Genomic DNA, 27,598 nt, shown 5'->3' on the forward strand with positions numbered 1-27,598 from the left:
AGTGGTAGGGCACTTGTCTAGCATGCAGAAGGCTTTGGGTTAAATTCCCCCCAAAACACCCATATACATATATATTAAATTAGTCCTTAAACATACTAAAAGATACCCAGTCTCACTTATTCTAAGAGGAACACAAATCAAAACTACACTAAGGTGGGTCTGTGGTTGTGGCTCATTTTAGAGCGCTTGCATAGCACCTGTGAAGCACTGGGTTTGACTCTCAGCACCACATAAAAATAAGGTTCCTTTTGTAATTCCAGCGACTGGGATACTGAGGCAAGGTCGAGCTTCAGCAATTTAGTGCCATCCTACCTCAAAATAAAAAGGGTTGGGGTCGTAGCTCATTAATAAAGATTTCCTTTTTTTCCCCCACCGAGTCACATCCCAAGCCCTTTTTATTTTTTATTTTGAGACAGAATAGCGAGACAGGATCTTGTTGAATTGCTTAAGACCCTCCCTAAATTGCTGAGGCTGACTTTGAACTTGCGCTCCTCCAGACTCAGCTTTCAGGGCCACTGGATTTACTGGAGTGCACCGCCATGCCTGGCAAATGGGTGCTTTAATATAGTGAGATAAACAATGTATCTCAATAAAGTTCATTGAATCAAAGAAAAAAAAAAGAGCTCTGGCATTTTAGTATTAATTTGAATGTTTCATCATTCAGGTCCCCTCCTCCACCCTCCAGGTGCCAGAACACAGGATTCTACCTTTGGAATACACCCTCAGCCCTTGCTTTTGTTTTTGTTGTTTTAATAGAGCGCCCCTCCCCCCCCACCTAGTTCACTGCCATTCTTTCCTCTCAGGTATTTTTAATTTTTTGGTAGCTAGGGTCCTTTACCTAAAATGATGTTAATAAAATCATTGTCAAATCTTAGGAAAAAGGGGGTTCACCAGAGGCGGGATTCCCCTCAGGGGTCACTGGAAGGAGGGCGGGAACCAGAACAGAGGAAAGCTTCCGCTTTCATTTCTACGGTTATTAAGTCAACCATTCTTATTAAAGGAGTAGCGCAGAAGGGTCATTTTTTGTCGGCAAACACTTCCCTAGCGAAGAGTTCACTTATGAGACAGGGATGCCATAATGTCTCACAACAACTGGTAACCCATAGAAGTTTAAAAGGCAGATAGGATGATTTGAAATCTAGTAAAACATTATACTAAAATCCATCTGACCTATCAGTTTTGTTTTCTTTTCTCCGTTTCCCAAAATCTGAACTTCTGAATTAGGTTCCTCCCCCTCTATTCCTGGCCATTGGTTCGGTCCGAACTTAATACTGACAGGAGGCACGAGCTGCGTCTGCGCATAAAGCTGAAGGGGGGGTGGGGGGAGGAACATGGCGCAAGCTCTGTCTGAGGAGGAGTTTCAGCGGATGCAGGTGCCGCTCGCTGTGGGAAAGACCACCGGGCTAGGCGACGAGGGGGAGGGGTATAGAGCGGTCATGCCACCGGCTCTGAGAATGAGTTGGCTGGAACCGACATTGAGTCTAAGGGATTGATCTGGAGAAGGGAAACTGAGGCTGTGATCGGCGATACTCTTTGATTCTGAGATATTTGGGCTCTGAAGATTAGATTCTGTTAGGCTTGTGGGCAGGGGAGAGTGTACTTTACTAGGCAATACCTTACTCAGAACTGGGGGGACGAGATCTTTGTGTCTGTATAGGGGGGATACCATTGGTGGGTGATGATAATTTTGGGCTTTGAAAGAAGGAGATCCTGAGGGCGAAACCATTTTGTCTGGAGAGGAAGGAAGCTGGCGTTGGGCCGTTTGCGTCACGGTGGGGGGAGCCCTTGAGAGGGCAATACCATTACCCTGTGGGAGGTGGGAAGTTTGTGGGAGATACTACTATGCCAGGGGATTGGGGAAAGACCCCAGGTGTGTTCCTGGGAAGTGGAGATACTGTGCCTTTGGTGATAGGTGATCCTCAAAGGGCCAGTACCATTGGATTATTAGGGGTGATCCTTTAGGCCTGGGGTAAAGAAGGCCCTGAATGGGTAATACCATCAGTCCCTACAGGTGTGTGGGGGGGGACCAGAGAAGGTAAAAAAGTGGTATCTTGGACTACATGGAGAAAGGATCACTGCACTTTTTGGAGGTATCCTGAATTGGTACTATGATTACTTGATTCTTTTAGGGTGGGAACTCTTGAGAATGGATGAAAGGCCATAGCATTGCTTCAGGAGTGGGCTCTTCTCTAGAGAGTTCCTTGCTGAGAGAGTCTCTGAAAAGGAGAAAATCCTGAGAAGTGTCCTGTGGGTGAAGGGCAGGAACTCTGAGAGAAGACAAATAATTCTTTTGGTCCTTGAATGAGGGAAAACAGTTGTTCCTCACTGGGACTCTGGGGGATGAAAGGGCGAGATCTTTGAACCATTAATTGGAAAGACTTCCCTAACCTTCGCAAGGGATCTGAGTAATCCAATTGTCCCACCCAAGGCTTTGTATTTGAGAGAACTTGAAGTGTGTAGAATCATCCCATTCTACTCTGACTGGGGAGATCTTGTTGGGAGGTGGGAATCCTTGGGTGAGGAAGGTTGATCCCACTATGCAGTGAGTGAGAGAAAACCATTTCACTCTGTTGAGGAGGAAATCTAAGGGAGTGAAAAGAAGTGTTCCAGTTGGACCAGGACGTGGAGAGGGATCACTGAGTCCTGGTGAAGACAGGGGCAGGAAAAGTTTTATAGAGACCAAACCCTCTGACTTTGAGCAGGGGAAGAGAGGTAGATGTTAGTGTGTTTTGAGGGAGGAAAAAGGTTCTGGTGGGGTAGGGGATAGTGAATGAGTCTGGGACGAACCAGCTTCAGAGCCCTACAGGGTTTGTAGAAAGGACTATGCTGTTTAGAATGGCCCAAATTTCACTTTTTCTTAATTCTTCTATTTCTTTTTTCTCTCCTTTTCGGTAATAAGGATTAAACCCAGTGAGCTGCATTCCCATTCCTTATTAATTTTTATTTTGAAACAGCGTTCTCACTAAATTGCTGCTGGTTTCACTAAGTTGCTGAGGATGGCCTCAAACTTGTGATCTCCTGAGTCTCTGGGATAACAGGCTTGTGCCACTGCACCTGGCCCTTTCCCTTTTTTTTTTCTTTTTTTTTTTGGTCCTGGGGATTGAACCCAGATAGCCTAAACACTGAGCTACATCCCCGTCCCTTTTTATTTTTATTTTTTAGACAGGGTCTTGCTAAGTTGCTTAGTCCCTCTCTAACTTGCTGAGACTGGCTCTGAACTTGTGATCCTCCTGCCTCAGCCTCCTGAGGGAGTACAGGCATAGATCATTGGCATGCCCAGCCCTTTCCTTAATTTTTGAAGGGGGCCTGGAGATGTTTTGAGAACCTTTGTAGTTACAGGATCTTGGGAATGCTCTTGACTTAATGAAGGTTGGGGAGGAAAATACCATACCCTCTTCCCTTGGGAAAGAGGTGGGAAGGCAAGCCCTTGTTCCTTGCCCTCAGGGGCCTCCAGGTTTGGTAAGATAGTGTTCAGTGTGTGAAGGAGTCAGCCAAGATGAGAAAGAGAAATTTTATCGCATGTGTATGGACCAGCGCTCACTGATGGCTGGAGTGCAGAGTGGATTGGAGGGGTGAGATTGGTTGGGGTTATAAGTGGACCTGGAGGAGGTGGGACAAGGGCTCAGAGCCTGGCAGCTCATTTTAGGATGCAGTATGTTTAAGTAATAAGGAGTGGCTGAGGAAGCACTTGGAGGGTACCAGTCCAATCCATAGGGTTTAGGAGCTCGGTTCCCTTGTGGTGGGGGTGAGAGCACTTTTCCTAAATTTTTTCCCTTCTTTTTTCCCCAAAGGCTCAGCTCCTAGAACTCCGGACAAACAACTACCAGCTTTCAGATGAACTACGCAAGAATGGCGTTGGTGAGCCAAGAGGGTCTCATTAGGTGGGGATGAATTTGGGAGCCAGAGGCTGAGATTTTTACCTCAGAGGCCTGGCAGGAGGAGCCTTCAGCTCCTTGCCACTGCCTGAGGTTGCAATTCCCTGCTTTCCTCACACCAGAACTTGCCAGTCTTCGACAGAAGGTTGCCTATCTGGATAAGGAGTTCAGTAAAGCTCAAAAGGTACCTTTCTCCACCCACCCAGCCACCCACTCTCTGCTACCCTTTATTTGTCTGACTCATTCATGTAGCCAATGAGCACCTACAGTGAACTAGACCTAATATTAAATGCTGTTTTCATGTAGTCATTTAAATAATTCTCATGGAGATCTCTTTATTTAGCTAGTTTTACCTAATCCTGCTTAATTTATTGATTAACTTAATTTATTCTTATTTCATTCTGTGTTCAGTTACTTATTCATTCTTAGTCACTAACTTTTGATTGAATAGTCTAAGTTAATCTGCCTTCAATCTGCATCCCAACTTCTACCCACATTCCCACTTTGTCCCCCTATCTTCCATCCCTATACTGGTCCTGTTGGTAATATAAGACCCAACCCACCTCTTAGATCCCATAAAGATGAGATAGAATATAACCTATTAAAGCTCCTCAAGACATTCAAGATTCTCCTTTGTTTTCTTCACTGCTCTGTCCCCCTTATTACAATGTTATATGTAGTACATTCTGGATAAATATTTGTTGGATAAACACTAATACAGATTGCAGAAAATCTCACTGTCAGGAGGCTGGGCTTCTCTTTGTTAGGGTACTAATTCTTCAAACCTGACCATGCCCTCGGCTGCTGAGAAGCACTTTCCATGTTCTATGGGAGGGATCCATATAGATATGTTTGGATGATGTAGCAATAAAGCCACAATTTCTGAGCTTGGAGATCCAGCCTGTAAAGGGTTAAAGTCACAAAGGGTTAAAGTCATACTAAGTCACACCTCAACCTCAAGAACACAGAGAAAAGGAAGATTCTTATGTGCTGTAGCACCAAAGCAGTATTCTCGTTTGTTCAGTCTCTTATTTACTCACTCATTCATTCTGTTATTCCTATGGGCTCCAAATTGTCAAGAAAGTTCTGAGGTTGAAGACAATCTCAACCTATGACCCATGTCATCATTGTCCTCCATTAACACTAGTCACAGTAGTCTCCATACCCTACTGAGGGTAGGATATATTCATCGCTGTTCACTTTAGCTGTCTTTCCACCCCTCACTTTAGGCACTGAGCAAGAGCAAGAAAGCTCAGGTAAGGGGGCTCATGGTGGGCGAATATGTCTGAGAGACTCTAAGTGGGAATATATCTCTGTGTGCTGGGATCTCTTCATATTAGCCTGCCTTTCTCTGTGTGTGCTCTTGCATCTACCATTTCCTCACTGTCATGTTCTGTGTCTGTCTTTGTTTTCCTGTATTTGTCTTATATTCTGCCTCTCTGTGTTTTTCTTTCTTTCTCCATTTCTGTCTTTATTCTAATTCTGTCTATTCCTGGCTCTGTCTTCCTGTTTCCTTCTCTCTGACTCTTGTTTCTTTCCTCAACCCTCTCTTTGTCTTTCCCCAACCTGTTCTTATCTCTGTCATCATGTGTCTTTTATGGTTTTTTTTGTTTGTTTGTTTATTTCTCTCTGACTCCTTGTTTCTCTTGTCCATTCCATTTTTTTCTTTTTTCCCCTTTGTTCCTTTATCTCATCCTGACTCATTTCATACCCTGACTTTCTCACTTCTCTCTCTGATCTGTTTTTTCCCTGGTGATTTCTCCCTGTTCCTGTCTTTTCTTTTTCTTTCTCTCTGATCCTTCTTTCCTTTCCTGTTATTACCTTTCCTTTTCTTTTCCTGTACTCCCCCTTCTTTGTCTGTCTCTCCCTCCCTGTTTTCCTTTCTTTCTACTTCCCCATGACTCTCTATCCATCTTTCCTCTCTCTCTCATTTTATCCCTCCCTGTATGTTTCTCTCCTGTATCACCCCTTTCTCTGTACCTTATGCTCTTCCCCCACATCATCTTCTTCTGTCTCTTTCTTTGCCATACCTCCTCGTCTTTTCTGCCTCTATTGGAGTCCTGGCCCATGTCTGCCACTGCAGGAAGTCGAGGGACTGCTGAGTGAAAATGAGATGCTGCAGGCAAAGCTGCACAGCCAGGAGGAGGACTTCCGTTTGCAGAACAGCACACTTATGGCCGAGTTCAGCAAGGTGCTGGTGCCTGGGATAGTTGGGGGAACAGGAATGCTGTGTGCGTGCTTGTGTGCATAAAGTGTGTGCAGGGGCTACCCAGGCTGAGACCTGACAACAACTGGTGGTTGGACAGGGTCTGAGCTTGGATCACTGTCCATGGTGCTGAAACAAGTCCTGAAATACTGTTGGGGGGGCAATGATTTGACAGATGGTGCCTTTCACTGTGGTGCAATCAGATGGCTTCAAGCCCTGAGGTCAGCTGGTTCCTGGCCCAGGCACTCCTTTTCTTTGAACTTCAAGTCTCCATAAAATTGGAGCTGATGTATGGAGCATCAGGGTGTTGGGGAGTTTTTAGCTAAAATTATTATGCTTAATATGGGTTGGAAAGGTATTTGAAGTGCTTCCCTTTTGTCTTCCTTCCCTTTGTCTGACATAAGCCTGGAGTTGCACTTCTTGCAGATAATTCATCCTGGATCAGTTAATTCTATATCCTCACTGATTTTAGTGTCCTGGCTGCTTTTGAAACTACTGGGCAGTTGGAGACTTTGTCTTTTTGTTCTCTTATGTATCTTCTGTTTCCATGGCTAATTACTTTGTAAATCTTTAGCATATTTTCAGGAAAAAAGTCCCTTGGTAGCAAAAATGGTATTTATAAGGCTCCATCTGATAAAATACTTCTTTTTTTAATTAATTTTTATTGTTGGTTGTTCAAAACATTACATAATTCTTGATATATCATATTTCACACTTTGATTCAAGTGGGTAAAATACTTCTTAATACCTTAATAAAACAAAGCAAAAATCAACCTTTAAGCAAGTACAGTGCCAGGAGAGGCAGTTCAGTGAGCAGTTGTTCTAAACATGTAGTCTGGTACCAGAAGACCCAGATTAAAATCTTTTTTTCCTCTCAGCACTGAAGATTGAACCTAGGGATACTTTACCACTAGGCTACATCCCTAGCACTTTTTAAATTTTATTATTTTTTTAAAATTTTGAGTCATGGTCTTGCTGAGTTGCTGAGGCTAACCTCAAACTTGTGAACTTCCTGCCTCAGCTTCCCTAGTTAGTAATATTGTAAGTGTGAGCCACCACTCCCAGCTAGGCCTAGATTAAAATCTTGGCTAACTGTGACCATGGTAAAGTCAATTCTCATTCCCAAATGTTTAAATGATGGAAATGATGGTGGTCATGGTGGCTCACACCTGTAATCCCAGCAGCTAGAGAAGCTGAGGCAGGAGGATCGCAAGTTCAAAGCCAGTCTCAGCAAAAGTGAGGCACTAAGCAACTCAGTTAGACCCTGTCTCTAAATAAAATACAAAATACAGCTGGGGATGTGGCTCAGTGATCAAGTGCCCCTGAGTTCAATCCCTGGAACAAAAAAAAATGGAAGTGCTACTGATAACAGTATTTGTCTTGCAGGGCTTTGTGAGGATTAATTGGATAAATGTATGTAAGTCACAACAGAGCCTTGGATGTAATATCAGCTATGGAAATGTTAGCTGATGATATTATCCTTCTATTGATTCAGTCTTACTCTAAAATATATTTTATTTTGGCATTGTTGGGGATTGAACTCAGGGCTTTGCATATGCGAAGCAGGTGCTCTGCCACTGAGTCACATCCCTAGTCCTCTAAAATATTTCTTGATTTTTGGGAAATCCTAGAGATTGAACCTAGGGACTCATGCATACTAAACACATATTCTGTACAATTGAGCTACATCACCAGCTCTTTCTTGACTTTTTAAGTTTTGATATTCTGGGGTTGGGGATATAGCTTAGTGACAGAACACTTATCTAGCCTGGGTTTGATCCTTAGTGTCATACACAAAAGCCATCAAGTATATGACTGGGGATATGGCTCAGTAGTAAAGCACCTGCTTAGCATGCATGAGGCCCTGGGTTCAATCACCATTACTGGAAAAAAAGTTTTATATCCATCCTATGGCCTTCACCTGCCTCAGCCCTTACTACCTCTCATTTGAGATATATATATATTTGGGGGTGGGTACTGGGAATTGAACTCAAGGCACTCAACCACTGAGCCACATCCCCGGCCCTATTTTGTATTTTATTTAGAGATAGGGTCTTACCGATTTGCTTAGTGCCTCACTGTTGCTGAGGCTGGCTTTGAACTTATGATCTTCCTATCTCATCCTCCCTAACTGCTGGGATTATAGGCATGTGCCACCATGCCCAGATTTACTTGCTACATTTTCACAACCCTCTCTCTGGTTTTCTCACTTCAAGTTTTTTTTTTTTTGGCAGGGGGTACCAGGGATTGAACTCGGGGTCACTCGACCACTGAGCCACATCCCCAGCCCTCTTTTGTATTTTATTTAGAGACGGGATCTCACTGAATTGCTTAGTGCCTCACTTTTGCTGAGGCTGGCTTTGAACTCACAATCCTCTTGCCTCAGCCTCCCAAGCTGCTGGGATTATAGGCCTGCACCTGGCTTCAAGTTTTTTTATTTATTTATTTTTATGTGGTGGTGAGGATCAAACCCAGTGATTTCATTTGTGCTAGGTAAGCACTCTACCACTGAACCACAACCCCAGCCCTCGAGTTTTTTTTTTTTTTTTTTTTAATTGGTCCATTCCACATAGGTTGTTTTGACCTGCAGGTCTGCCTCATCACTACTTTAAACATTAACTTCTGGTACTCCCCACCCGCTAGTTCCATGTCCCTGGTGCTCACATTACCACTGGTCTCACAGCCTTACTTGTCTATGCTTTTTGCCTCCATGGTATCTTGGTTCTAATGGGGTGAGGTAGGTCAGGCATTTTTCCATAAATCTAGCTCATGTTTCCCTGTACTACCCAGGGCTGGGTACTGGACCAGGTGTGGAGACTTCCTTCATAGTCACTTTCCTACTCCTCCCAGGCACTGGAAGTGCTCACAGGGAGGCATTGGGATCAAAGCCTGTATCCACCCCTTGTTTGCCAAGATATTTCAGCTCAATTGTTTCTTCAACAAATAGTTATTGAATGCTTGCTATGTTCTGTGTGTTCTGGAAATACAATTGTGAGCAGCACAGAATGTTCTCCACTCTTGCATAACTTACATTCTGGGGATGGGATTAGGAGAAAGACATAACATAATAAGCAAATAAAATTAGTAGGTAGTAATAACTGACATTTATATGGCATTTCCTATGTACCAGTTCCTATTTGAAGTGCTCTACATTATTTATTCATTTTAATCCTAGAAATAGCCTATGAGATATTTTTAGGATCCCTATTTAACAGATGTGGAAAACTGAGCCCCAGGGAGATAAAGTAATTTGTCCCAAGATCACCTGGTTAGTAAATGGCAGAGTATAAATTCATATCCAAGCAGTCTGGTTTCAGAATCTGTGCTTGTGACTGTTAAATTGTGATTAAAACCAGATAAGAAAGAAGTGAATGCAGTGCTTTGATAGAGTAGAATTTCGATGTTGAGGGATACCAATTTTTTTTCTTTTTGGTTCTGTGGATGGAGCTCAGGGCCTTAAGGCTATGCAAGTGGTCTCTCGCTGAGCTACACCTCTAGCCCATAGGATACTATGTTAAAGGTGACATCTGAGCAGAACACTAAAGGATGCAATCATGTGGAGAACTAGGTGAAAGAAATAATGTTTGGGATAGAAAATATCCCAGTCAATAAAAATAAAGATTTTCCTGGGCCTCAATGTTATCCCCTGAAAATGGGGACAAGGTATCATCTTGGAACTTCTATGAGAAGTGTACTTCAGTCAGGAAGTGAACAGGGGGCTGGCTTAGTTTTATTTTTATTGTTTACTCTCCAAGGCCAGGAGTTAGCAAGGCAGGAACTATAAGCAGTGCTGGCCCTGGAAATACTCTTAAAGTATTCTTAAAGTTTTCTGTGGTGCCTGAGCTGAGAAGGAACTATCCCTGGGCGTAAGACCCAGGACACAAAGCTGTTTATAGAAGTCACGGCATTGGGACTATCCATGGTGCTGACAATTTCCAGAGGAGTGTGAGGTCTTAGAGTTTATCTGAGATGTTGGGAACAGGCAAAGGGGAAATTGTTCTCACCATTCTCAACCTTTTTGATTCTGCTAAACAGATGTATGAATATGAAGTTGTTTAACATCTCTGTGCTTCAGTGTCCTTATCTGTAAAGTGTGAGAGCACCTATGTCATAGGTTCTTTATGGGAATTAAATGAATTATTAACTGCCTGGTCAAGTGCTATGTATGTTTCGGTGAATAGTGTTCTGATTTGCTGCTTCTGTGCTTCCTTACTCTTCCCCTTCTCAGCTCTGCAGCCAGATGGAGCAGTTGGAACGGGAGAACCAGCAACTAAAGGAAGGGGCTACTGGAACAGGTGCTATCCAAGCTGGACCCCATGTGGATGGGGAGCTGCTAAGATTGCAGGCAGAGAACACAGCCTTGCAGAAGAATGTGGCAGGTATGTAGAGGCTCTCCAGGGTATGTAGGGATCTCAAAACTTGAGTGAAACATAGAAGAATGTCTGCCTCTCAGGGGAAGGAAAAGGGCTTTAGGGCCAGGCTTGGCCTTGCTAAGAACTGCTGTGTGGCTTTGGACAGGCCAGTTTACCTCTCTGAGCCAAAGGGTCCTTATCTGCACAGTATACACAGTGATGGCTGCTACCTGAAAGATGGAAGTAGGAAGAGTTGGTATCAATCTGCATTTGGTTCAGGGCCTGGTCCCTAGCAAATGTTAGAGAGCAGCAGCATGAATGTTGAAAGGGATCTATTTACCAAGTGAAGAAAGTGAATGAAGGAGCTCAGATCATAGGTGGGGTTTGGGATAAGAGCTGAAAGACAGTTTGGTATATTGTGGGAAGGTCCTAATGCATGGACTTTTGGTGAACAGCTGGGGCTTGTTTGGTGGTGGGTGCTAGTTCCATGATCAGGAGGGAGACTTGCTAGAATGTGGATGGGTATTCTGAGTTTATAGTAAGGATTTAGCTATAAGTAGGGGAATGGAGCATGGCAGACAGGATCTCAGAGGTTGGTAGGATTTGTAAAGGCATGAATGGTGCTTGTGGGCATTTGGAGAAGGGTTTCTGTGACCTGAAGGATTGAAGGCCAGTTTTCCCTCTATTTGAAGCATGGCAAGGAACTTCAGAGACTACCTCATCCATCATAAACATACATAGCACTCCATCATATATTCTTATTCAACCCACTAGCCCTGCAGGAGCGCTATGGGAAAGAGGCTGTGAAGTCCTCAGCTGTCAGTGAAGGCCAAGGGGACCCCCCAGGGGGCCTCACTCCCACTATCATGGCCCCCATGCCATTGGCAGAGGTGGAGCTGAAATGGGAAATGGAGAAAGAGGAAAAGAGATTGCTCTGGGAGCAGCTGCAAGGCTTGGAGGTAAACCTGGGTCTGTTGTGGCTGGGATGTCTGGAGGCAGGCAGATGCCCTGGCTCTGCCTGTGGTCCCACGGAGATGTCTGTGACATCACCATCTCGTGGGCAGAAGGGAAGGGGTGAGGGAGGCAGGAGGACAAGGCGAAGCAGAGGCCTTCCCCTGTCCTTACTAACAACAAGCCCATCCCTCATCTTTCCTTGCAGAGCTCAAAGCAGGCTGAAACATCCAGGCTGCAGGAAGAACTCGCTAAGGTGGGGCTGCCCAGCTTATTCCTGGCATAGCATAAAGGAGCATTGTGCCTCCCTCAGAGCCTCAGTTTCATCATGGGGGAAGTGGAGAGACTCACACTTATCTTTCAGAGTTACTTTCAATATGGAATGGGCTAATGTGGCCCCACTCTATTTTGTGCGTGTCAGGCCCTATCCCTTTTGTCTCCTTCCAACTTTGCCCATTCATTCATTTATCCAAGCATTTACAGATTCCTTATTCTTATTTTAGAACCTAGCGGTCCAGCATTAAGATAACCAGTTAGGATCCTGATTTCTAGGCCTCCCAGACTAGCCATTCTAGGATGTGGCTATTGGCCACTATTTAGAGGACATAAGTGCTGGCCTTTGGAGCCCAAGGGATCTAAATGGAGATAATGCTTTTGCTGCTGACCAGCCAGGCAACTAAATTACTTATGCCTTCTGAGACTTAGTTTCTCAGTTTGTAAGACTGGTCGTAGTCACTTCTCAGGGCTATTTTGAGGATTCCATAGGATAACATAAGTAAATCATGTCTTTCAGAAAGGGTGCAGTGAAAATTATGTGAAAATATTAAGTTAATTTTTGTCTTTGTTAATATAATTATCATTCATCACTTGTCTACTCCCCTTTGTTCCTCCCATCCAGCTCTCTGAGAAACTAAAAAAGAAACAAGAAAGGTACACTTCCTTTTTATATGGTTTTTAGGAGCCTAAAGGGACACTGACTTATAAAACTGACCCATCTATGTCTGTCTTTCTGTGTCCAGCTTTTGCCGTCTACAGACAGAGAAGGAAACACTATTTAATGACAGCAGGTAACTGCCAGGGTTGGGAGCACTGGTAGACAGAGACTGGTCCATGCAGAATTACCTGAAGATCACAGGGGCAAAACTAGGAATCTGAATCTTGAGCCACATCCAGTGTGCCCTATCCCTGTCACCCCCAGGAACAAGATTGAGGAGTTACAACAGCGGAAAGAAGCTGATTTAAAGGCTCAGTTGGCTCGTACCCAGAAACTGCAGCAGGAACTTGAGGCTGCCAATCAAGTGAGAAGCTCAGTCCTGAGATCCCTGGGGTGGGGACTTTTGTTTGGGGAGGTCTGTGGCTCATGGAGACTGGCTGGGCAGTCTGTAGTATTTCCTATGTTGGAAATTCAGAGATTGGATGGGCCTAGGCCTTCCCCAGGAGGTAGAAAAATAGGACCTTAGGAGCCCCAAGAGTTCTAAGATTTGGGATAAGGGTCTGTATGGATCAGAGGTCCTGGGGCTGAGGACTTAGGGGATTGTGTGTCACAAGTTCATATCAGTCTGAAACTACCACTGGGGTTTAGGACCAGCAATAGGTGTGAATCTGAACTTCCTGGAGACTAGGTGATGTTGAGACCTTTAAGAGTAGGGGTGTCAGTAAATTTGGGATCTCCAGAGGCCTAGGGCATGGGACAGTTGGTACTAGAGGTGTAGTGCATTTGAGACTCTCAGGGTCTGGAGGTTAGTTTGGGTCTAAGATGTTTAGGAAGTGGAATTGCATGGGCTAGGTGGTCCTGAGACCCCTGGGGAAAGTGAACAAAAATCTGGTCAGTCTGAGACCTTCAGGGGCTGGTATAAAAGTGTAGGTAGTTCTGTGGCTCTTGATGGTTGGGGGCTGGCTGACTTTAAAGCCTCTAGGTTTTCCTCTAGAAGGGGTAAGTCATAAGTCCATTGGAGAAGGGAATATGGTGGTTCATGGTACTAAGGCCCCTAGAAACTGAGAATAAGGGAGCTGTAACAGGAGTCTAAGTAAGGCTGAGATGCCCCAGGACCTGGTAGTGATCTGTCTCTGAAGATCCTCAGAGAGTGGGGACCAGAGTAATAGGTGGTGGGAGTAAGTCTGAGACTTCTCTAGGAGCTGGAAACTAGAAGATTGAATGAACTTGAGACCTCTAGGGTCTGGAACTAGGAGTTTGTGTGGATCTAAAACCCTTAGAAACTTGAGCCATGGGGGTTTTAGTGTTTCTGAAACCCCTGGTAGTCAGGGCCTGGAGTCTCAGTAAAGCTATTGTCCCTAGATATTGACCACATCTGTGATTCCTGGGGTTTGTATGCATCTTGAGAATCTGGGGCTCCCAAGCTGGAATCTGAGTTAGTGTAAGACATCTTATGGATGGGGGCTAGGGGAGTTTGAGTCCTCCAAGAGCTAGGACCAGGAGCTTAGGTGTATCTGACATGCTTGAAGGATGAGATAGAGGGTACAAGAGTGTCTAAGGCCACCTCAGGTTGTGACCTGGAGTCTGGTGAACCTGACATCCTTGATGGGTAATCCAAAACTCACAGGTGCTGGGGACACACTGTTGGTTACTCAAAAGGGAGTCTGTATGGTTATATGTACCTCAGGGGTGGCTGAGGTCTGGAATGGGCTCCCCTGACCTCCTGGTACCCACAGAGCTTGGCAGAGTTAAGAGATCAGCGGCAGGGAGAGCGCCTGGAGCATGCAGCAGCTTTGAGGGCCCTACAAGATCAGGTACGTTGTACTGGGTGGGTTTGGAGATCTGAGGTTGAGGGAGTTGGCAGCCTGAGTGAGTGGGTGCTACACAGGTAGGCAGGTCCCTGGGGGTCTTGCTTCTCCTAGTCCTGGTCTGTGGTCCGTGTGTCTGTCTGTTTCCTTTCTTTCTTGGCTGCGGGTAGGTCCTGCCTTCCTGTTCTGGACCCGCTCTCACCTGTCGTGGGGGTGGGGCCAGGTGTCCATCCAGAGTGCAGATGCGCAGGAACAAGTGGAAGGGCTATTGGCTGAGAACAATGCCTTGAGGACTAGCCTGGCTGCCCTGGAGCAGGTACAGGACACATGAGAGCCCTTGCTGATCCCTCCTCATTCTCCCATCACTCTTCTTTCTGGTTCATACCCAGGCAGGGTGTTTGGATACCATGCTGTTTTCTGGCACCTATTTCTGTTTTTGTTTTCTGTTGGCTCCAGCCCTCTTCTCTCTGGTCATCCATCCTTGCTTCTCTGACATTCTAGTTTCTCTCCTGTAAAGTGCATGAAATATAATAATCTTAAGTGTATAACTCAGTGAATTCTATCTCTCTATCTCTCAGTCTTCCTATTTTTCTATCTCCACGTAGCCACCTCCCAGATCAAAAAATAGTGTATTTTCAGTACCCTAGAAGGTCCCCTTTACCCTTTCCAGTCAATACTCCCTCAGAAATAACCATCATTCTGACTTTAGCAACATAGATTAACTTCATTTGCTCTTTACTTTATATAAATGGAATCAATGTTACTTTGTCTTTGGCTACTTTCTGGCCCCTTTGTATACATGAGGTTTATCCAAATATAGCTTGGGTTCTTTTATCACTGTGTAGTACTCTATTGCATGAATATACCACATTTATACATTATCCTCACTGGTTTTCTTTTGAAATTTTCTCTCATTCTACTTTTCTTCATGCCTTTCTGGAACTGAGAGGCCCATGCCTCATGCCTGGGTCCCTGGGGCCCCTTCACTCCATATCCCATCACCACACTTTCTGCAGATCCAAACAGCAAAGACACAAGAACTGAATATGCTCCGGGAACAGACCACTGGGCTAGCAGCTGAGTTACAGCAGCGGCAAACTGAGTATGAGGATCTCATGGGACAGAAAGATGACCTCAACTCCCAGCTCCAGGTGATACTTCTGGCTCTGGTCTGTCTTACAGTTCCCTAGTACTGGTTCAGTGGAATCCCCAAGAGGTGCAGTAGGGGAGACTGTATAGTCAGGAGGACCTAGATTCCAGGCTGTTTCCCTGACTTTATTAGTATCCATATGTCCTGGCACAAATCATTTTGCTTCTCCGGAGGTGGGCCTCTTCAGTTCATTAGGATATACATTCTGATTCCATAGTATAGGTTATGTGTCCTTTATCCAACCTGTTTGGGATTAGAAATTTTTCAGATTTCTGATTTTGGGGATTTTAGAATATTTGCATATACTTACCAAGATGTATTGGGAATAGGACCCAAGTCTAACCACAAAATTCATTTGTTTTATATATACCTTATACATATAGCCTGGAAGTAATTTTATATCATATTTTTAGTACACCTGTATTTTTCCCTTGGGGGAGACAGATCTTGCTAGGTTATCTAGTCTGGCCGTGAAATTGTAATCCTCCTGCCTCGGCCTTCTGAGTAACTTGGATTATAGGTGTGTACTACTGTGCCTGGCTTGTACCTGTGTTTTTCTATTTTTTAATAAACCTTTTTAAATTTTTTTAAATTGTAGATGGACACAATACCTTTATTTATTTGTTTATTTATTTATTTATTTATTTATTTTTATGTGGTGCTGAGGATCGAACCCAGTGCTAGGTGAGTGCTCTACCACTGAGCCACAACCTCAGCCCCACACCTGTGTTTGACTGTGACCTATCACAAGAGGTCAGATGTGGAATTGTCCACTCTGGTCTCATGTTGGTACTCAAAAAGGTTTAAATTTTAGATTTTTGGATTAGGGATACACAAGTAGAAACTAGAATAATAATAAATTAAATAAGAGAGAAGTTTAAATCTCTTTCATGTAAAACTCCAAGTAGGTTGTTTAAGGATGAGTGATGGCTCTGCAATCATCAGTGACCCTCATTCTTTTTCCATTGCTCTTCTCCCACCTTCAACACAAGACTTCTATCTTGGCATTCAGGGTGGTTGCTCAAGCTCCTCCACCATCATTTTTGCATTCCATCTTGAAGGAAGAAGGAAATAGGGCAGGGAATAGTATTCCCCTTTCCTTTAAGAGCACTACCTGCCAGGCATGGTGGCGCACACCTCTTAATAGCAGCTACTTGAGAGGCTGAGGCAGGAGGATCCCAAGCTTGAAGTCAGCCAGGGAAACTTAGTGAGATCCTGTCTTAAAATAAGATAAAAAGGGCTGGGGAATGTAGCTTAGTGTTTGTCTAGTATGTGCCAGGCCCTGATCTCAATCCCCAGTACCAAAAAAAGCATAACCTAAGTTACATCAACCAATTTCATACATAAAAAGTAATCACATGAGTTGAGGGTAGTGGCACCAGCCTGTAGTCAGTCCAGCTACTTGGGAGGCTGAGGCAGGAGGATCCCTTGAGCCCAGGAGTTTGAGGTCAGCTTGGGCAACATGGCAATACCCTGTCTCATAAAATAAAATAAGAAAAAAATCACATGGGTACACCTAACTTTGAAGGAAGAGGGGTAATGCTTGCCAGACCATCATGTACCCAACCACAAACTCTGTTGCTAGGAATGTATGGGAGAATGAATATTGGGGAGCAACTAGCTGTGTAGAGGTTGAGATTATAACACTCACTTGACCAATGGAAAGGGAGATGGTCTACCAGAAGCATCCCAGGTAAATCAGCACCTATTAGCTCTTCATCAAACTCATCCCCTTTGTTCCTGCATTAGGAGTCATTACGGGCCAATAGTCGCCTTCTGGAACAACTTCAAGAAATAGGGCAGGAGAAGGAGCAGTTGATCCAGGAACTTCAGGAGGCTAGAAAGGTAGGGCACCATGGAGAGAGGTGGAGGGACTGGCTCAGTCCAAGGAAATTGGGAGATGTAATATGTTCAAATCCATGGGAATGAGAGGGGGAAGAAAATGACCCATTTTCTGAAGATGGGAGAGTGACTCAGCCAAATTGATTGGACTGAGAGAGGGGTGTCTGGCTAATTCCTTGGCCATGGGGACAGGGTGGTGGCCCTTTCCCAGTATTAGGGGAGGAGGTTGATTGCCATCCTTCTGGCCCATCCTTCTGACCCCCCCCCCCCCAGAGTGCTGAGAAGCGCAAGGCAATGCTGGATGAACTAGCAATGGAGACGCTGCAGGAGAAGTCTCAGCACAAGGAAGAGCTGGGAGCAGTCCGACTAAGGCATGAAAAGGAGGTGCTGGGGGTGCGTGCCCGATACGAGCGTGAGCTCCGAGAGTTGCATGAAGACAAAAAGCGGCAGGAGGAGGAGCTCCGTGGGCAGATCCGGGAGGAGAAGGTGGGTGGGTAAATTACAATGCCCTTCCTCCTCCAAACCTTGGGGACCACAGTGTTGTTGATGAGCCAATGAATGGCATGTGTGAGGTGCCTGGTCCTCAGCCTACCTTGCCCTGGATGCCCCTTCCAGGCCCGAACACGGGAGTTGGAGAATCTCCAGCAGACAGTGGAAGAACTTCAGGCTCAGGTACACTCCATGGATGGAGCCAAGGGCTGGTTTGAACGGCGCTTGAAGGAAGCTGAGGTGAGTTGGTAGTGCCCAGTGAGACATAGAGGCTGCTTATGGGGCACCCAGGCCAAACCAGGGGAGTAGAAGTGGTCAGGACCTAGAACTTTCTGAGACGTCCTGGACTTGTGTCTGTAGCCACAGTCCTGCTGGCTCAATAGCAGCCTTCTAGAGTAGACCAAGGAATGGCCAACAGACAGGGCAAAATGTTAGGTGTGCAGTGCCACCTCGCCTTTGTGCAGATTTGAAAAGGTACCTGCTCTTCCTGGAATTTTACTTCTGTCAGGAAATTGTTGTGATATACTGATTTGATTTGAACAAGAGCTTTTATTGCCATTTTCTGGAAAACTCAGGACAATACATAAGAGGAAATGTCAAGCAGCAGTGAAGAGCACAGACCAGAGCCAGTTTGCCTGGGTTTGAATTCTGGCTGGGCCATTTGCTAGCTGTGTGTCCTTGGGCAAGTCATCTGACTTCTCTGTGACCTGTTCTCATATTTGGTAGAAAAGGGATAACAATAGGGTCTGGGGTGTAGTTCAGTGGTAGAATATTTTCTTAGGGTGCATGAGGACGTGGTTCAACTCCCAGCATAAATAAATAAATATAATGCCTACTGTCTAGGGATTATGGGAGGATTAGGGAAGATGAGTTAATATATGCAAAACCCTTTAAATATTCCTGGCATGTAGTAAGTGTTATGTTATGTGTTGTTAAATAAAAGAAAATGTAAATGCAAATCTAGAGTTATATGAATGGCACAGGCTTAAATGTAACACTTCTGCCTAAGGGCATGTGGTGTTTTCCTGCAAGAAGTTCTTTTCTGCATGCCTGAAGGGCCCCACTGCAGTATACCCTTAAACTGGGCATAATGTCTTCTGGGGGGCTGTGGCCAGACCCAGGACTTGTCTTGTAGGAATCTTTACAGCAGCAGCAGCAGGAGCAAGAGGAAGCCCTAAAGCAGTGCCAGGAGCAGCATACTGCTGAGTTGAAGGTGCTTCTCCTTTGATGATGTTCCTCTTTCCGGGTACTGAAGGGCCCTCAAGGGAGTACAGAGGCTTCCCAGTCTGCAGCCTGAGCTACTCTATGCTTTGCAGGGCAAGGAGGAGGAGCTACAGGGTCTACGCGATCAGCTCCAGCAGGCCCAGGAGGAGCGAGATGGCCACTTGAAGACCATTAGCAACCTGAAGCAGGTCAATGGTCCCTCTATGGCCCCAGACACACCCTTGGGTAAAGAGGGGGTGTGCTGCAGGCAGCTGTTCTGGCATCTGTCAGCCATGCTGCCTTTACCTGACAGGAAGTGAAGGATACAGTGGATGGGCAGCGGATCTTGGAGAAGAAGGGCAGTGCTGCGGTAAAATGGGGAGGTGCCCTCATACAGCCCTTTCCTGGCATGTATGCCCTTCCTTTCCCTATGGGTCCCTTGGCCCTCAACCCTCATCTTCCCCCGTCCCTGCACAGCTGAAAGACCTCAAGCGGCAGTTGCACCTGGAGCGAAAACGGGCCGACAAGCTGCAGGAGCGGCTGCAGGATATCCTCACCAATAGCAAGAGCCGCTCTGGTGAGGCACCAGGACAGGAAGAGAAGGCTACGGTGCAGGGTAGCCAGGGCCTGGGCATATGGGTCCCGGGGCCTTCTTGCACCTCCATTGATCCTGCTCTCTGGCTTCTTCTGTCCCTCTTGAACTCTGTTTCTTACCTGTTTTCTTCTGTTTCTCTCTCTCTCTCTCTCTCTCTCTCTCTCTCTCTCTCTCTCTCTCCCTTTTTGTTTTCTCTATGTTTCTGTGTTCCATTTGTTCCCTTTCCTCTTAGTTTGCCTTTATCTCCCTGCCTTCTTTCTGTACATCTCTCCTTTTCTGTTCCCCACTTTTTATTCTTTCTGTCCATTTATCTCATTCTTTCTCTATCCCCTCTCTATGTCTGCATTCCCACTATCCCCACGTACACACTCCTATACCTCACTCGGTGTTTCTAAATCTGTTGTATCCATTCTCTCCTTCTATAAATTCCCACAGTCAAGTCCAGGGTTCCTGAAACAAAGCCCCCTGATTTGCTCCCCTCTAGGAACTCCCAGTGGAGCTAGGGAGACAGACATCCATGCAAGCGGCAACATTGTACTGTTTTATTATACAACCAAATCCAATTCATGTTATTTCTGCCACTTAAGGCAAAGACGGACATAAAAATTAGGTTTGTATTCACCTTTTTTAGATGGGGGTGGCCTATAAATACATTGAAATAAGTAAGATGCAGTGATAACTCTGTTGCATCTCTCAGATCACAGCCTCAGAGAAAACTCTTCTCTCTTGTTCTCCCACTCAGAGTACATGTGGAACCTCACTCAGCACCCCACCCATGCTAGAGAGCCCTTGGGGTGTGCTATTAACATACCCTTCTTGACACTGAGAAACAGCCACAAGAGCAGTGGCACAAATTCAATGCCCATGTTTTAAGTGACATGGCAAAATGAATGTTATCTCATTTCAAATCAATTTCTCTGTGAGGTACTCAGTTTCCTGAAGTTACCTCTTTATAACAGGAATTTTGTTTCTGTTTCTGTTTTGTTACAAATTAAGAGGCACAGAACAGATTAGAATGGTATACCATACCTCCATCTTGTCCATTAAATGGAACTGAGATCTAGGTGCATGGCTATGAGTCTGTCTCCATCATTTTCTTTTACTTAACAGTCTGGGGGTTGGACACAGGGGCTTTTACCACTGAGCTACATTGCCAGCCCTTTTTATTTTTTATATTGATACAGTGTCTCACTAAATTGTTGAGGGTCTTGCTGAATTGGTGATGCTAGTTTCAAACTTGTGATCCTTCTGCCTTACCCTTCTGAGTCACTGGGATTATAGATGCATGCCACCAAGCCTGGCTTCTCCATCATTTTTCTCTGCTCCATGTCTTTTGCCAGGGTCTCTGATCGTCTCCATCATCTGCTCTAGCTTCCTGACCCTCTGGGGTTTTCTCTGTGTGTGAGTGTGCCCTATGCCCTCTCCAGGGTTCTGTTTTCCTTTCTTCATGCCCAACTCTGAGTGCTAATGCTACTTGAGGCCCAGGTATCCCCTATTTCTCCTGGCTTCTTTCACCTTGGCTCTCTTTTATTGTGTGTATTTGCCAACTGAGACAGCTGTTTTTTGTTTTTTTTTTTTCACTGTCTTTCCCTGTCCTGTCTGCTTCTGACTTTCCCATGCCCTAGTGTGTCTCTTTGCCTCCTTCAAATCTATTTTCTGCCTCTTCCTGCCAGTTGGTGCCCTGGGACCCAGAGGGTTGGGCTCAATTTCTCTTCCCTCCACTTTCCAGGCCTTGAGGAGCTGGTTCTTTCTGAGATGAACTCACCAAGCCGGACCCAGACAGGAGACAGTAGTAGCATCTCCTCCTTCAGCTACCGGGAGATCTTGCGGGAAAAGGAGAGCTCAGCTGTTCCAGCCAGGGTAAGGGACAAGGAAGAGTGTGCAATCCCAGTTTTTCCTGCCCCAAATCTGGAATTGGGGCATCCCCCTATTTTTTTCCCTCAGCTGCAGCCACTCTGAGTCTAGCACAAGCATTTTTGTTTTCCTTCTTGGTGCTAGGATTTGAACCCAGGGCGTCAGGCATGTCAGCACATGCTCTACCACTGGAACTACAACCCAATCCCCTAGCACATGCATTTTTTTTGACAAGTTCTTCCCAATCTCATCAACTTGGATTGTTACATGGGGGACAGGCCAATCGTTTTCTCTCTTTGACCATCATGTTTCAGCATTTGTCAGCTAATTCCACCTTTCTGGGAGCCATAAAGTATGTGGTGTGTAGTAAGTGTATCTACCCATGTAGGAGGTCCCTTCTTCCAAATCACACTTATTATTCATTATTATTGCTATCTGTTATGTCAGTTTCCTTGCTAGCCAGTTTTATTTGGAAATTTTTTTATCATTCCATAAATCATATGTGTACATTATAGAATTTAAAAAAAAAAGTCGGTATGGTGGTGCATTCCAGTAATCCCACGTACTCAGGAGGCTGAGGCAGGAGGATCAAAAGTTCAAAGCTAGCCTCATCAACTTAGTGTGGCGCTGTCTAAAAATAAAAAGGGACTGGGGATGTAATTCAATGGTAAAGTGTCCCTGAATTCAATCTCTAGTACCAAAAAACAAACAAAACAAAACAAAACAAAAACAAGTGAGTAAAGATTTTACCACTCAAAGGACATTATTATAAATTCTCAGTTCAAGTTGGGCACAGTGTTGCCCATCTGCAGTTCCAGCTATTCAGAAGGGCAAGGAAAGATCATTTGAATCCAGGAATTCAAGGCAAGCCTGAACAACGTAGTGAAACCTTTATCTAAATAAAAACTTAGTTCATACCCTTCCAGATCCCTCATTTTAAAATCCTAAACGGCACTAAGAACATGTTTTAGTTCACCTGGTTTCTACCTTCCCAATTTTTAAAATTGTCATCTAATACTCTAGTTTACCTTAATCATATTTCTCTAGTTGGCCCCAAAATGTTCTTTGTTGCTGTTTTTCTGAAAACTGAAAATCAGCATTCCATTTCAGAGCACATGTTACATCATCTCGTTATTTTCTCCCCCTTTAATCTAGTGTGGTGGTCTTTTTAATTTTTGGTACTGGGGATTCAACCCAAGGCACTGACATGAGCACTGAGCCGCATCCCTAGCCCTTCTTATTTTTGAGAAGGGGTCTTGCTACATTGCTTAGGGCCTTGTTAATTGCTCAGGTTGGCCTTGAACTTGTGATTCTCCTCAGTCTCCCAAGTCTCTGAGATTACAGGCAGCACCATCATGCCCAGCTTTCTTTTGGTCCCTTTTTTGTGACATCATCTTAGGAACAAACCAGGACAGTTGACTTATAAGAAGTGTCCTACCTTTTGAATTTTTTTTACTTGTTTACTAGTGGTGCTTTTTCAGCTCTCACCTCCATTTCCTGTTGGCTAAAAGATCTCATTTGCTAATGTATCTCCCTTAATTTTCTCAGTAAGGCTCTGATGTGGTAGTTATTCTCTACCTGCCTTTAGACCAAGGGGAACACAGAGTTTCTGAGGGTGCCAAGACTGACCAACAGCTCCAGCCACAGGGCCCACACTTTCCCATCCAACTCCAGCTCTTGACTTGTGTCTGGGGTGGGCAGTGATGAATCTGGGGCTGGTCACTATCTCCTCTTCCTTACAGTCCTTATCCAGTAGCCCTCAGGCCCAGCCCCCTCGGCCAGCTGAGCTGTCAGATGAGGAAGTGGCTGAGCTCTTTCAACGGCTGGCAGAAACACAGCAGGAGAAATGGATGCTAGAGGAGAAGGTACTGTCTGTCTCTCTGCTTATCCCCATTTGAAGTGCTCTTGGCTGGGCAGTGAGGAGGGGGTCTGGTCAGGCCCTCCTCCTCTCCTCATGGGTGATCATGTGCAGTTGAGGGGTCTGATGTGGGCTGGGCTATTTTGCAGGTGAAGCACCTGGAGGTGAGCAGTGCTTCCATGGCAGAGGACCTCTGCCGGAAAAGCGCCATCATTGAGACCTACGTCATGGACAGCCGAATCGGTCAGTGCCCCCTCCCCTGTCCTCACCCCTTGCCATCCAGCCTTTACTTGGCTCTCCAAGTACTACTTTACTCATTTTCCATGTATGCTGTGGCTTTTCTCTTCTTGGAACTCAGTGCCTCTATTAACAAAATTACAACCCATGGAGAGGATAGCAAGGAAACTGTCTTTTTATCTTTCTTCCTCCCCTTTTCTGTGTACGTGTCATTCCTTTACTCCCCATTCCTCTAATGTGCTTCTCTGGCCTTCTGTCTCCTTTCTTTTCACCATGTCTCGGCTTTCTCCTCTCTCTCCCTTCTGTTTTCTCCTTGTGTCTTTTTTTCCGACCCCTCTCCTTCACCTTCTCTTACTGGCTATATTGTTCTGCCTCCACAAATTTTAATTCTCTGTACTTTTATTCTTTTTGAGGTTCTGATCTCTTCTCCCTCCTTCCTCACCCTCTCTTCCTCTCCCACCTGTCTCCTGCCTTCTCTCCCCTTTGCTCTTCCTTTCTGTCTTTATTTCTTTTGCTCCTTCTTTCAAATCTTCTTCTCCCCCTGATTTTTCCTTAGCAGAACAATACCTACTGGCATGTGCTGAGGGTTTACTGTGTGCTCTATAATTTGCATGCAGTCATGCATCTTTCCAACTCCATGATTTAGATATTTATCCCCATTTTCAGGGTCACATCGCTAGTAAGTGACAAAATTTGGTTTCACATGTCAAAATCTCCACCCCTCTACATAACATGGCTTCTCTCCCTCCCCTCTCCTCTGCTCTGTTCTCCTCTTTTCTCCTCTGGCTCTGCCCATCTCTCCTCTGGCTCTGCCGAGGGGGTAGTGCTCAGCTTGGGCCCTTGCAGATGTGTCTGTGGCAGCAGGCCACACAGACCGCAGCGGGCTGGGCAGCGTCCTGAGAGACCTAGTGAAGCCAGGAGACGAGAACCTTCGGGAGATGAACAAGAAGCTGCAGAACATGCTGGAGGAGCAGCTCACCAAGAATATGCACTTGCACAAGGCGAGTGTAGCCTACTAGCCTCCCCATCTATCTAACCACATGTCTCCCTAGCCACAGAGCCCCAGGTCTTCTGCCAGTCCCTGTAGTCACTTACCCAGACTTTGTCCTCCCAGCCATTCTCCTATTCTTATATACACCACCCTTTCATGCTCTCATCTTTCATCTTTGGGTCAACTTATTATTCTCTGACTCATCTCTCTTTTCTTCTACCTACCCATCCATCCATCTATTTATACACCCACCCAACCATTTATTCATCTGTCCATATACTTACTCTTTTACCTATGTAATCATCTTTCCCAGGTCTTCCAACCATATCCTGACCTATCCTTCTCTTTCCTCACTCACCCATTGTCTTACCTTGCCAACCTACCAGATGACTTGCCTCCCTACCTGTTGTCCTCCCTATGGCCTTTTCACAATGCATTTGTGCACCTGTTTGCCTGCCATAGATCCCTGATGTGTTTACCTACATGTCCATTGGCCCATCTCTCTCACCCAAATATTCCTCCCATCTCTGGGGGATTCATAAAGGAGTCAGACCCAGCTCCTACCTTGGAGAAGCAAGTTCACATTTAATAGAAGACAAGGTGGTGAGGGTGACAATTATATCCTCTGGCAGCACTGGGCCACAGCAGGTGACCTACTACATCTCCTTAGCTCCCATCTTCTCCATGTTCAGCCTTCTGTTGAAGGCTCTGTGAACTCCAAGAACCTTCCCAAACCAGGCCAGACACCATTGGAAATGAAGGAGCCTCCCCTACCTACTTCTCTGGCCCATTATGGCTTTTTTGTTTCTTAGGACATGGAAGTTCTGTCCCAGGAAATTGTACGACTCAGCAAGGAGTGCGTGGGGTCACCTGACCCAGACCTAGAGCCTGGAGAATCCAGCTAAAGACCTGCAGGCTGCATCCACTCCCTCCCCTTGTCACCTCCCAGGATGCTACTCCCTTGGGCTATGGAGGGAAATGGGGGCTGACACCAAAATCTAGTAGTTTGGGAGACTGGACATTAAAGGGGCTAGAGGCCTGATGGCTGATGTAAATGACCTGGTCAGGGCAGAGGGCCCCCACCCCAGTGGGAATCCCCAGGGAAGGGGTAGGGATTTCTTCTTGGCCCAGGCTCCCAGGGACATCTGCCTCCATCTCTGCATGAGCTTTCCCTCCCAGAGACCAACACTTTTTTATTTTATTTTATTTTTTAATTTATGTCTGAAAGCCTGACTACTCTGCACTTGGGATTGGGGGTGTCGGGTGGGGGTGCAGTCTGTGTTCAGCGTCCTAGCAACGTGTATGTGTGTGTGCGCGTGTGTGTGTGTGTATAAAGGCTGTGCAGCCAAAATACCATCTGGCCAGACGGGCCCACCCACTGACTGTCTGGTCTCATTTTTTTTTCAATCAAGGGGGATGTTCTGGGGGTCAGAAGGTCACTCTGTTGCATTGGGGAGGGAGTTCTATGACTGCAACTTTGTTATTTCCTCCAACCTCAACTCACTTGTCACCTGACCAACCTCTCAAACTAAGTGGAGCATAAATATCTGCAGATATATGTATGTGGGTAGATGTGCGTGGGGTTGTGGTATAGATCAGTGGACAAATGGGAGGATGGATAAGTGGTTGGATGGACTGATGATAAATAAGTGGAAGTTTGCATGGATCAATTTTGTTTAAGTTGGGAAATGGATGGGTGGATTGGTGGATGAATAAATGGATAGATGGATCAGTAAGTGGATAGCTAGAGAATGGATAAGTGGATATATAAATGGACAGATGATGTCTAGATGGACAAATGGTTGAGTGGATGAATTGAGTTCATGTAGCTGGATGGTTGGATTTATGAACAGGTTGGGAATAAACTCTTGGATGAATAAGGGACTGTATGGATGGATAAGCTAACGAATAGGGAGGGTAAAGAGTGGGTGCATAAGTGATGAGTGATTGGACAGATGAATGGATACTGATACATATGGATAGGTTGGTGAATAGTTGGATAGGGTGAACATACAATGGATGAGCAAGTGGGTTGGTGGATTAATGGCTAAATAGGTGGAGGGGTGGGTACAGTGATTGCTTATGTAGATGGGAGGGTGGACAAATCAAGAGTGTGATAAGTGAGCAAATGGAGGAATCCAATGGGTTGGTAAATGGATTGAAAGGCTACACTTCCTGTGTTACTGTGCCCTCATCACACAACTTTAGTTATCTAAGATTAGAAATCATCTGTGCCAGGCCCTGTGCCATCCCCTTTCACATCATTTCAATTAATGCTCCAAATGACACTGTCAAGTAGGGATAACTCCATTCTGACAGCCAAAGAAACAATGCAAGGCATTTCTCAAGGACACAGCAAATGTGGCAAAGCTTTGAGTTTGAACCCACCTATGCCTGCCATAGACTCTTCATACTCTGTGCTCCTGCCGCCCAGGAGCAGAGCCCTCTAGAGGATGTGATGTGATTTGCAGTCACTGGGTGTGCACAGATAAGGGCTCCTGCCCCCTTGGCGTGAAACCTGCCTGGACTGGGGGGTGGGGCCTGAATTGTCCCTGTCTGCACTCCCTGTACCCCACATTTCATATCGCAAGACAGTGGAAGATGCATGCTCCAGTCCCATGATGGAAGTTTAAAATTGGGGCTGTGGCACACTCCTAGGGGGTGGCTTTAAAGACCTGTCCATCTGGAGAGAGACAGCCCCCATCAATAATCCTTGCACCCCAGTTTCTCCTGCCCTTCCACAGCCTGGGGGGCAGGGAGGGGACACAGCGCTGCATCATTCCCCATGGCACTCCGCTCTGGGGCCATTAACAGACGCCTCCCCATCGATTGGATCTGCTAAGTGCTGCTGATTCAGGCGGGTGGGGGTGGGGGCCCATGGGGGTAGAGGGGGTAGGAACTGAGCAGGAAGAGGGGGGAGTCCAGGAAGGAGGTGGGGAGAACTGGCAAAGCTCCCTGCCACCCCCATTTTCCAGATGACGCGACTGAGGCCCAACCAGCTTTGTAGGAGGCGGAGTCTCCCCAGGGTCCCTCTCAGGCTGCCCTAGGGGAGGGGGCTCTGGGAGCCACGAGGCCCCTCCCTGCCTTTCCATCTCCCGGCAAGCTCAGAGGGGCGGGGAGAGAGCCGGAGGAGGAGGAGGAGGAGGAGGAGGAGGAGGAGGAGGAGGAGGAGGAGGAGGAGGAGGAGGAGAAGAAGAAGAAGAAGAAGAAGAAGAACTCGGGCAGCTCTGCAGAGGGGGCCAGCAGCTCCGGT

General features: G+C 45.8%; 1 protein-coding gene across 2 annotated transcripts; it reads left to right on the top strand.

The window, feature by feature from the left end:
- The first annotated feature begins 1,317 nt into the window (after window positions 1-1,317).
- On the top strand, window positions 1,318-25,715 carry Gripap1 (GRIP1 associated protein 1). 2 transcript variants are annotated; one of them, XM_077106865.1, is made up of 26 exons: window positions 1,318-1,373; window positions 3,792-3,858; window positions 3,998-4,059; window positions 5,105-5,131; window positions 5,959-6,066; window positions 10,310-10,460; window positions 11,208-11,392; window positions 11,593-11,640; window positions 12,283-12,314; window positions 12,404-12,451; window positions 12,583-12,682; window positions 14,055-14,132; window positions 14,350-14,442; window positions 15,143-15,277; window positions 17,026-17,121; window positions 17,392-17,604; window positions 17,734-17,847; window positions 18,743-18,820; window positions 18,924-19,019; window positions 19,124-19,180; window positions 19,288-19,387; window positions 21,135-21,265; window positions 23,002-23,124; window positions 23,267-23,360; window positions 24,201-24,355; window positions 25,158-25,715. In XM_077106865.1, the coding sequence occupies exons 1-26, from the start codon at window positions 1,332-1,334 to the stop codon at window positions 25,248-25,250; spliced, it is 2,526 nt and encodes an 841-aa protein (XP_076962980.1). In that variant the 5' UTR covers window positions 1,318-1,331; the 3' UTR covers window positions 25,251-25,715. The 2 variants fall into 2 exon arrangements, with proteins under 2 accessions (XP_076962980.1, XP_076962981.1); XM_077106866.1 differs by lacking the exon at window positions 14,350-14,442.
- Window positions 25,716-27,598: the final 1,883 nt, after the last annotated feature.

This window comes from Callospermophilus lateralis, chromosome X, assembly GCF_048772815.1.
Source record: "Callospermophilus lateralis isolate mCalLat2 chromosome X, mCalLat2.hap1, whole genome shotgun sequence".
Lineage (NCBI taxonomy): Eukaryota > Metazoa > Chordata > Mammalia > Rodentia > Sciuridae > Callospermophilus > Callospermophilus lateralis.

Bases quoted from the DNA above. Each gene is read 5' to 3' on its own strand.
- Gripap1 (XM_077106865.1), top strand. From the start codon at position 1,332: ATGGCGCAAGCTCTGTCTGAGGAGGAGTTTCAGCGGATGCAG. The intron at 6,067-10,309 runs GTGCTGGTGCCT...TCCCCTTCTCAG, and splicing joins TTATGGCCGAGTTCAGCAAG to CTCTGCAGCCAGATGGAGCA. The intron at 12,315-12,403 runs GTACACTTCCTT...TTCTGTGTCCAG, and splicing joins CTAAAAAAGAAACAAGAAAG to CTTTTGCCGTCTACAGACAG.